The sequence below is a fragment of the Coregonus clupeaformis genome, unplaced genomic scaffold (genome assembly GCF_020615455.1).
Source record: "Coregonus clupeaformis isolate EN_2021a unplaced genomic scaffold, ASM2061545v1 scaf0043, whole genome shotgun sequence".
NCBI classification, from domain to species: Eukaryota; Metazoa; Chordata; class Actinopteri; order Salmoniformes; family Salmonidae; genus Coregonus; species Coregonus clupeaformis.
In genome coordinates, this window is record NW_025533498.1 from 339,551 (window position 1) to 349,337 (window position 9,787).

At 40.7% G+C, this 9,787-nt stretch overlaps 1 protein-coding gene across 3 annotated transcripts; it reads right to left on the bottom strand.

The window, feature by feature from the left end:
- Window positions 1-524: 524 nt before the first annotated feature.
- Window positions 525-7,830, bottom strand: LOC121577792 (bile acid-CoA:amino acid N-acyltransferase). 3 transcript variants are annotated; one of them, XM_041891689.2, is made up of 12 exons: window positions 7,389-7,517; window positions 6,196-6,323; window positions 5,701-5,910; window positions 5,357-5,456; window positions 4,310-4,530; window positions 3,977-4,131; window positions 3,319-3,435; window positions 2,304-2,389; window positions 1,981-2,074; window positions 1,548-1,628; window positions 1,243-1,378; window positions 525-881 (listed from the first exon to the last, which is right to left on the bottom strand). In XM_041891689.2, exons 2-12 carry the CDS (start codon window positions 6,302-6,304, stop codon window positions 781-783), a joined length of 1,410 nt encoding a protein of 469 aa, XP_041747623.2. In that variant the 5' UTR covers window positions 6,305-6,323; window positions 7,389-7,517; the 3' UTR covers window positions 525-780. The 3 variants fall into 3 exon arrangements, with proteins under 3 accessions (XP_041747623.2, XP_041747622.2, XP_041747621.2); XM_041891688.2 differs by lacking the exon at window positions 7,389-7,517 and adding an exon at window positions 7,525-7,830 and having other exon boundaries at window positions 526-881; window positions 3,956-4,131; XM_041891687.2 differs by having other exon boundaries at window positions 526-881; window positions 3,956-4,131; window positions 7,389-7,516.
- Window positions 7,831-9,787: the final 1,957 nt, after the last annotated feature.

A 9,787-nucleotide genomic window follows, 5' to 3' on the forward strand; every position in this document is an offset into this window, starting at 1 on the left:
GGCTCATCCAATTAGAAAAATATGAATTGTTTTTTAGCCTTCTGTATGAATAAAAAATTATATAATAAATAATTACATTGAACAGCTGATTGTAATGATTTAGATGACTATTCTATGATTATTAGATTATTACACTTTACTTAAAGCCTGCAGGTCTATGTGTTATTACTTGTTATAAGCATGAAAGGGCCTATACAGGACATTTTTAACTCAAATAACCTGACACAAATTATAATCTGACACAGATTCATTTTTACTGTTGACTGTTCTTGTCTCTTTTAAGAAATTCCAAGAGAATCGGACTCTGGATGTGCTGTTTGCAGACCTGGACCAGAACAGAGACCTGGAGATTGACTTCCAAGAGTTCATCGTGTTGATCGCCATGATGATGTCAGCGTGCCACGACCTCTTCAGCCCAGATCACAACCATTAGTGACACAATGTAAAGGCGGGATTGTGTTTGAGCAAAACACACATACAGTACATACAGTGTAACCCTCTCTCATAAAGATGAAAATATGATGAAGCTCCTTTGTTTACATGCCATTGAATTTATTATGGTATAGTAGTTGTATATATAAACATTTAACAAATCAATGACAACAATACATAGATGCCTACATAACAATATGTATTGTGAAAATAGTGAAATTACAGATACATTCAAGAGAACACTGAGTCCACTTGATTTTGAGTTTTGTGTCTTGCATTGTGGAGAGACACGTGAAATGGACCATTCTATCACAAAGTGGTCGTAAGGCTATTTCTATTCCTCTCCCCTCACCCTCTTAGATGGCGTTCCATAAATTCCAGGGTCCTCTTCCAGGCATCTTCTTGGGCAGCAGCGTGGGGTGCCAGGTGCCCTCCCCAGAGAGTGATCACTATAGGAGAAAAAAACATAACAGGACAGCATGGGAAATAACCAGGAAAAATGAATCATACTGTCATCCTCTCATTGAGAGATAAGTTAATTAAAATGTCTATTACCCTTCCTTCTATTACCTTTTTTGGAAACCCTTTAAATGTGAATGCATATGTTAGTGCTTGTAACTGGAGATAGAGATCAAGAATAAAGGACTGAGAAATTGACTTCAAGACAAATCTTTCAAAGTATGATTATCATTTTAGGATACAATCAATGTCTATTTACAAAAAGTACCACTGAAAACAAGGTCATAACAGCATGACAAACTAAATATGAAAGAGAGGTGAAGGTGTGTATGGGAGGAGAGGAGGACCCACGTTTCTTTGGTCGGGTGGTCCACATGGAGCTTCGTGCGTTGGGGGTGTAGGGTGGCTCAATCAGGTGGCCAGCACCCAGGTATGACAGGCGGGTGAACAGGTGGGATCTACCAGCATCTTTAAGCTTCTTCTCAATCTGAAAACCAAGGAGATATACAGTATGTTCATTCAACTGTTCACGACATTTGACGACATTTGGAAAAGTTATTACTATCAGCAGCTATGACTAGGACACTAGCTATATACTACCATAGTATGGCATATTGTAGGTTTAATGGTAAGGACATCCCATGAAGTAGGCTTACCTCATCTGCGTTCTCAATAGCTGCACAGCTCAAGTCATCTTCACCCACAATGTACAGTAGGGGGCAACACAGGTTTTCAACCTGCACAGACAGAGGATATATGTGGTCCTCTGTAGCTCAATTGGTAGAGCATGGCGCTTGTAACGCCAGGGTAGTGGGTTCGATCCCCTAAACCCATACGTAAAAATGTATGCGCACATGACTAAGTTGCTTTGGATAAAAGCGTCTGCTAAATGGCTTATTATTATTATATAATTGTTGATGTAACCCTAGGAAACAAATTCTACATTAATTTCCACAAATACCACACAAGCTGCACAGGTACTCCTATACTATAAATAAAATGATATGATAACATAGAGTATGGTAACATTTTCTGTGCAGCTGGCTGGAGGGGGTTCTTGACCCCATCAACAACACTTGAGTGTCGTACCTTTGCTTTGTTCTCAGGTGGAATGTTGTTGGGCATGGACACTTCTCTGAAGCTGACGTAGCCCTGTTCATCATAACTCCAGTGCTTCTGATCCCTATAACATAACAATGGGTGGGATAAGAAAAGAGTAGCACCCCTCTCGACAATAACACAATATACTGAGAATTATCTAATTTTGTCCCTGTAAAGTCATCTTTCAGGCATACTATCATTTTCAAAACATCACAATACTTGAATATGTTAACTATATTTCAATATTGCTATAATGTTAAAAACAGTTCTTCAAAAGCTTATTTCTGTCCTATGTTTCCATGGTAACTAACCCTTCAAAGCTTTCGGTCTGGCCATCGCTGTCCGATAGTTTGTTGATACTTCCTATTGGACCATTGACTCCTATCACACACCTGGGCTGAGACAAAGAAACTGAGTGAATGGAAATCCCAGGAATTTCTAATCAGATGCAATCCTACATGCAGACTCATATACAGTGAGCTCCAAAAGTATTGGGACAGTGACACATTTTTTGTTGTTTTGGCTCGGTACTCCAACACTTTGAATGTAAATTTACATTACATTTAAGTCATTTAGAAGACCCTCTTATCCAGAGCTACTTACAGGAGCAATTAGGGTAAAGTGCTTTACTCAAGGCCACAGACAGATTTTTCACCTAGTCGGCTCGGGGATTCGAACCAGCCACTTTTCGGTTACTGGCCCAATGCGCTTAACAATTATTTACAATAAAAGTGACTCCAAAATGACACAATACCTTATTTACCATTAATTTATATTGGGCACAAAATAATCTCAAACACAACCAAAACAAACAGCAAATCATCCAACAAGTTTGTAGGGTCACAAGCTTGATGTAATCATTGCGTGCTAGGAATATGGGACCAAATACTAAACTTTTGATCACATATAAGTGAATTTGTCCCAATATATTTTGTCCCCTAAAACGGGGAGACTATGTACAAAAAGTGCTGTAATTTCTAAAAGGTTTACCCAATATGGATGAGTGCAGACTGTCAACTTAAAGCTGACAGTCTGCACTTTAACCTCATAGTCATTGTATCCGTTTAAATCCAAAGTACTGGAGTACAGAGCCAAAACAACTAAAAACGTGTCACTGTCCCAATTCTTTTGGAGCTCACTGTAACTCATCATACTCATGACATAGGTCTTTCATATTTGTATGTAACCTTTATTCTCGACTTTCTCTTTTACCCAAATTCTGGTCATTCCACCTCAGACTACATATTTGGAAGGCTAATCGTTGTTTGATGACTGGTATGGAATAATCCAGATGACTGCTTCAGGGGGTTGTATGGCCAGACTTACATTGACACCAATCTGAGTGGCGATTCGCAGAGCCAGGTAGACTCCGAACGAGAGGCCAATGATCCCCAGCCTGTCCCCACACACCTGGGGGTGGTCCTGGAGAAACTGGAATGCAGCCTTTCAACGCCCATTGAGAAAACAAGGAAGAAAGATAATTTTGCTGAGGTGCCAGAATGTTATGTTCATACAGGGGTGTATTACCTAGCTACTTTGAAACCTAGCACTACCTAGGGCTGTTACGGTGACCGTATTGCCGCCACATCGGCAGTCACGAGTCCTAACCGCAGTCAAATTCCACGTGACCATTGAGTCACGGTAACTAAGCTTCTCCTACACTGCGCTCTGATGCCGCTGATGGTCATTAGTAGCCTATCAAACTTACTAACTGCCAGTCGCTATTGGCCGGTACTCAGCGCTCTATTGTTCCCTCTAATCACGCTGACATCAATGCAAATGCGATCGAAAACCAAATCAAACTCTTCATGAGAGCTGGCATTCAGAGTTTGAGCGGAATAGGATCACCTGTTGCACAGCGAGAGCCAGCTCTTCATAGCTGGTTGATGCATGGAATTAAATGTGTTCCTATAAGCCCATGTTGTGCTACATTTCTATAGGCTAAGCACTACCCCCTTATTACCTTAAAGTAGGCATCTCTCACATTGATAGTGTTGAGTGGACCAGGGATGTCTTTGTGGCCAAAGTAGGCCAGGGAGAGACTGGCAAATCCCCGGGAAGCAAACAAGGCTGAGCGGTACTCTATCAGCCCCCCGCCCATACCCCACAGGTCCACCATGGCTGGGAATGGACCTGGACCTATGGAGGCAACAAAAGAGGACACCACAACACCCTCAGTATTGGAATAAAGCCTCAGTCATAATAGTTTGTGTAAAGATACTCTGTAACCTTGTGTTATAATCTAAGATTCTAAATGTGATTTGATATGTACAATTTATCAAAGCAATCACCCTTTTCCCTCAGACCTAGTTCTTACCTGGGGGTAAGAACAAGGTCCCCACTACTCCATTCTGCCGAATTTCTATTCTCCGGACGCCTGGTGCCATGTACCAGCGTTCAACAGTCACTGCAGCCAGCTCCTGTTCCCCTCTCTGCCACTGCTCCTTGTTGGAACCCTCACTGGGTGGAACCGGAATATGACCCTCTAATAAGGACAACTGTACTGAGTACGGAGTCTCAACGTTTTTCTTCCGAAGCCTGTGGGAAAATGTACAGATGAAACTGTCACTATCATGGCCTTTGTATACAAACCCCAACACTGTATCGCGATAACTCCTGGCCCATAGACTACTTTGAAAATAAGGAAATAGGGTGATTCCTCACAAAACTAGAACAAAAAAAGACCAAGGGTCCTTTGGACGTAGTTTACAAATACAGAAAAATTTGCCAAATCTAAAATGTTATATTTTGTATATTAATGTTGTGGTCCTCTGTAGCTCAATTGGTAGAGCATGGTAATTGTAACGCCAGGGTAGTGGGTTCGATCCCCGGGACCACCCATACGTAAAAATGTATGCACACATGACTGTAAGTCGCTTTGGATAAAAGCGTCTGCTAAATGGCATATTATTATTATTATTATTATAATATTTTTCTATATTCATAAATGTGTTATTGAAATCAAAATACTACTCATATTACAGAGTATGCAGTAAAGCTTCATGTGACACCAGCTTTGTAGCACCTACAGAAAGGCCAAAAATTCACAAAAATTCCAACTACAACTAATTATTTCTCAATTATGCTTTAAGATACAAATATTAAATATATGTCAACATTCCATCCTCCAAAGGACCCTTCTATGGATTACATTTAATGAAAATCCCCAAAATCATGGTCTTTTTTTGTTCTAGTTTTGTGAGGAATCACCCAATATATACGTAATTTTATAATTTTGATGAACTATCCCTTTTAAAAATCTTTAGTGTTGATTGACTTCGTTGAACAATAGCATTTGTCTCTGAATCATATTCAATGTGACCATAGCTTCGCGCGCTTTTTTAGTTATATTCCCTGTTGCTACCTCAGACCCTCTCTCTCTCCAGGTGCAGGCTGCAGGGCCCAAAACAGTCCCATGGGCTCACAGCCCACATAGGAACCCCCTACAGACTCATCTGTGGTCACTGTGAGAAGAAGAGGGTTAGGGGAGGGAGAGAGAGAGAGAGAGAGAGAGTAAATAGAGAGACGGAGAGGGTGAGATAGTCTAAGATTACAAAATAATAGTTGTTGTTCAGACAAAACAATCCGCCATCCGAGATTCCTAGCTCCTGCATACTGTAGCCAGTGATCATATAAATATTGTTACTAATAATTCTACTACTAATATAAACTAGTAATTATATTTCTATGTCAGTGATGTGACTCAACTGTTGACGACACCCATCTCGTCTGTGTTGTAGTGAGAGAGCGCCTCCCATAGGTCACCGTCCTCGTTATGCATATAGGCGCGCACCGTGATAGGTGAGTGAGGGGGAAGGTGATGCCCCTCTAGGGTAATCGGCTCATCTATGAGAGCGCGGGTAGGCGTGGCTGTCAAAAAAGGTGCTGGGCTACAGTACGTCTTCCATCTCACTGGCCCTGAGAAGCACACCAAAACAACATGGGATCAGACAGGGGATTTTGCACTTTGTGCATTTTAGTTACAACGTAAAAGGACAAGATATAAGGAGGTAGAGTGTGGCTGCTTCATAGCCCTGGTGAGACACAGGTGCTTCAATAAATGGAAAATGTGGGAAAGACCAGGTAAAAGAAAGATAGGATAGTCACATAGAACAAAATCATCTCTATTGACAAGGACAAAAGTTTGGTCAATGTAATGTGCTTTCAGAGGGATATGACGTATTTAATCCATCCATTCCTTACCCACTGCACTTTGCACACATGCTATCTTCCTGCAGATGTTGACCCATCGAAGCACAAACGTGCCTGAGCGATGACATAGTGCCGACACACACATGCGTGCTCTAAGCATGCTGGTCTGTCAGTACTCCCTGTGTAGAGAATAACATTGTGCAATGGTCAAACATACACATGAGAATATGAAATATTGTTAAGTGTTTGTGAGAGTTTTTGTTGTCTAATGCTGTGTTCATAACCAAGTAGGAAGGTGGTATATACCACATACGACTGGAAAAAATCCACTTGAACGCCCCTCCAACTGGTAATTACTAGTGTGAAACTTGTCTATCATCCCTGAGCTCTGACTTCTCCCACATGCTGACCTTTGACATCACCTACTAAGGAAATGACCTCGATAACAGGCTTTTCGGCAGTTAAATGCAATAACAAAACATTATTTATAAAAAAGCAATCTATTTATATTTTTTAACACTATAATTTGTTTACAAGCATGATAGCTGTACTTTTAGTTTATGGTTGAAGCAGCTTGTTGTCCATTAGCCAATCTGCGTTTCTTAATGAGTCCAAAGCAGGTGAATGCATCCAACTGGTATTTAGGACTTCACAACTAGTAATTACCACCTTCCCACTTGCTTATGAACACAGCATTACCCCTAGTATAGGGTAACCAGACGTCCCCAAGGACAGTCCCCGATTTTGTTGGCCTGTCCCCGGCTGGAGCTGTCCACGATTAGCCCTCAAACAGAAAAACGCAACTGTAAAGTTAAATTGAGGTTTAAATGTCAATAATCAAACGCGGTACCTAATCATATTAGCATGTAAAAATGATGTCTATCCCTGTACCAAACTCGTTTGCTCCCGCAGACCTTCTATGAGAACGTTTGATCAGTGCCACATTGTGACCACCACATGAACAACCATGCGCGGCCATATGTGCATCCAACAGCATACCAAACTTGGGTCATTCTAAAATTACTAGATAGGCTAAGATTGATAAAACTGTGGAAGGGTAATCAATTTATGTGTTATAATGAATTAAAGTAGCCTGTTTGAAAAGCGATAATTGATAGTTAAATATAGTTCAATGCTTTTTTTATTTATTGCGAAGCTACCTCCCACCTCCCTCCACCACCACCCCCACTCTAAAAAAAATGACTCCCCGATTTTCATTTCCAAAATTGATCTGGTCACCTTACCCTTGTAGCCTGGTATTGAAGTAATGTGAGGTCAGTCTATTCTTCAGCCCATTATTGACAAGATTTCTCTAGTTCAAGCTACTTCTTTTCCCTCTGCCAGATACTGACCTTCAACCTCCATTTACCAGATACTGACCTTCAACCTCTATTTTGTGTAACGTGGCGACTTCCTATGCCAATGCAGTCACTATTTCAGGAGTTAACTTTTTACTACAGTAGAGTTATTTGCCTTATGAGAGGTTCAAACTGCGACTGTGTCTTCAGTCATTCATGAGTGGACCAAAGTCAGACATGGTGAATGAATAGCCCAGGGGTCGCCAACAGGTCGATCGCGACAGTAGCTCGCCCAACAATTCTGAAAGTACATGCAATTTTCACGTCTTCCACCGCAAACGGTCATAAAAAAATCTCACAACTATCAGACACCTCAAGCTACCAGATACTATTTAATCAACGCAACCTTGACATTATCCCATCCCTGGTTAGCCACTATTGGCTTATCAAGCTAAACCTAACACAATATCTACCAATTAATTTCCAGCAATATTGCCCCTGTCTGTCTGTGTGGTGCGCGCGTTTGTCTATCACTCCGTGTGTAGCCAATTGACGTGATAACTGTCTTGTGGGTTGACAGAAATACTTTCCCCAAAACCTTCTCAATTAAATGTTAACTGCAAAGTAGGCTTACCTGGCAGAAGTATATCATGAGTAAGTATGTAATTTGTATCTATTATTTGTTATTTGCAAACTTTGCCATGAAATGAGCAACAGCAGTACAGAGACCCGAACATTAAAACGGTACATTCCTGCACAATTAAAGGGCCAGAGGCGCAATTAAAGGGAAATTACACTCAAAAATCCAAATTTGTTAAGTGTTCTTCCAGATCTAAACATGGACCCAGAACATTCAATTTCGTTGTTTCTCTATTAACAATGATAATATTGAGAGTGAAAAACGTTAAAAAAAATCTAAAACCAGGATTTTTTTACTGAGAAAACATAATTTGGGAAAATATAAAACAGAAGAATTTGGGAGAAAAAAAAACATATTTTATAGGGCCACCCTTTGGTTTATTAACCATTATTTTACCAGGTAAATTGACAGAAACCATAGTGCGCTACTTTCTCTTGTACACTAAGGACCCGGGGAAGAGTTGCAGGGGAGAGAAGAGAAGAATGTGTCTTTTTGAAGGTAGAAAAAAATGAGTAGCTCCCTAAATGTTACATTTGTTTTAAGTAGCTCTCATGCTAGAAAAGGTTGGAGACCCCTGGAATAGCCTATAATGCAGATGTGCAGTGATGGATAGGTTTAGTAACAGCTTTCATTCTTACCACCTTTTAATTTTGTAATGGGATTACGCTGAGACTCCGACTACATTGAACAATTTACACAGTAAATAAAACATTAAAACATTTACTGGAAAAACTGTGCAGATGCAAAGTTTGATAAACATTTTATCTGCACAGTTCTTCCTCTAAATGTGTTTTTGTAAAATGTTCAGTGGAAATTGTTAAAAGTAGTACTTATGCACTTATGGTTTGTTACACTTTGAAATCAATGGTTTTTGTATGGTATACATTTTAACTTAAACATCTGAGTCTCAGCGTAATTCCTTTACCATGGGATTGCCCACTGCCTGTGAGAGGAGTGGCGCAGTGGTCTAAGGCGCCGCATCGCAGCGCTAGCTGTGCCACTAGAGATCCTGGTTCGAATCCAGGCTCTGTCGCAGCCGGCCGCGACCGGGCGACTCATGGGCGGCGCACAATTGGCCCAGCGTCGTCCAGGGTAGGGGAGGGAATGGCCGGCAGGGATGTAGCTCAGTTGATAGAGCATGGCGTTTGCAACGCCAGGGTTGTGGGTTCGATTCCCACGGGGGGCCAGTGTAAAAAAATTATATATATATGTATTCACTAACTGTAAGTCGCTCTGGATAAGAGCGTCTGCTAAATGACTAAAATGTAAATGAGTGAGAGAGAAGTGAGCAAAGCATTTAGAGACTGGTAATTGTTTGAAAACGTTTATATGGCATTGTCTTAGATACCTACTTCCTATTTTTCATATGCACGGCTGTTGGCAAAGTGTTGACTGCTGGCAACTTTCATTTTTCTTGGGCGTCCACCTGGCCAGGCAAACTTTCAGGGCCCGTCCAGTGAAGAAGTGGGAGAAAATGAGGAAAGAAACGTGAGATCTAGGACTTTCTGTCAAAATAAAAGTATCAGAAGACTGAAATACAATACTGCAACTTGTAAAGGCCTTAAAACAAAATGTTAACATCAGAAGTATTAATTTCTGCACCCAAAATCAGTGAAATAACCTTTTATTCCACATGTTCATTTATTTTTCAAAAAGCCGGATTTCCCTTCACATTCCCGATACAACATACTTTTATTTTGAAATG

Bases quoted from the DNA above. Each gene is read 5' to 3' on its own strand.
- LOC121577792 (XM_041891688.2), bottom strand. From the start codon at position 6,304: ATGCTTAGAGCACGCATGTGTGTGTCGGCACTATGTCATCGCTCAGGC. The intron at 4,132-4,309 runs GTAAGAACTAGG...TTGCCTCCATAG, and splicing joins GACCTTGTTCTTACCCCCAG to GTCCAGGTCCATTCCCAGCC. The intron at 1,629-1,980 runs GTACGACACTCA...CTGTCTGTGCAG, and splicing joins CACCTGAGAACAAAGCAAAG to GTTGAAAACCTGTGTTGCCC.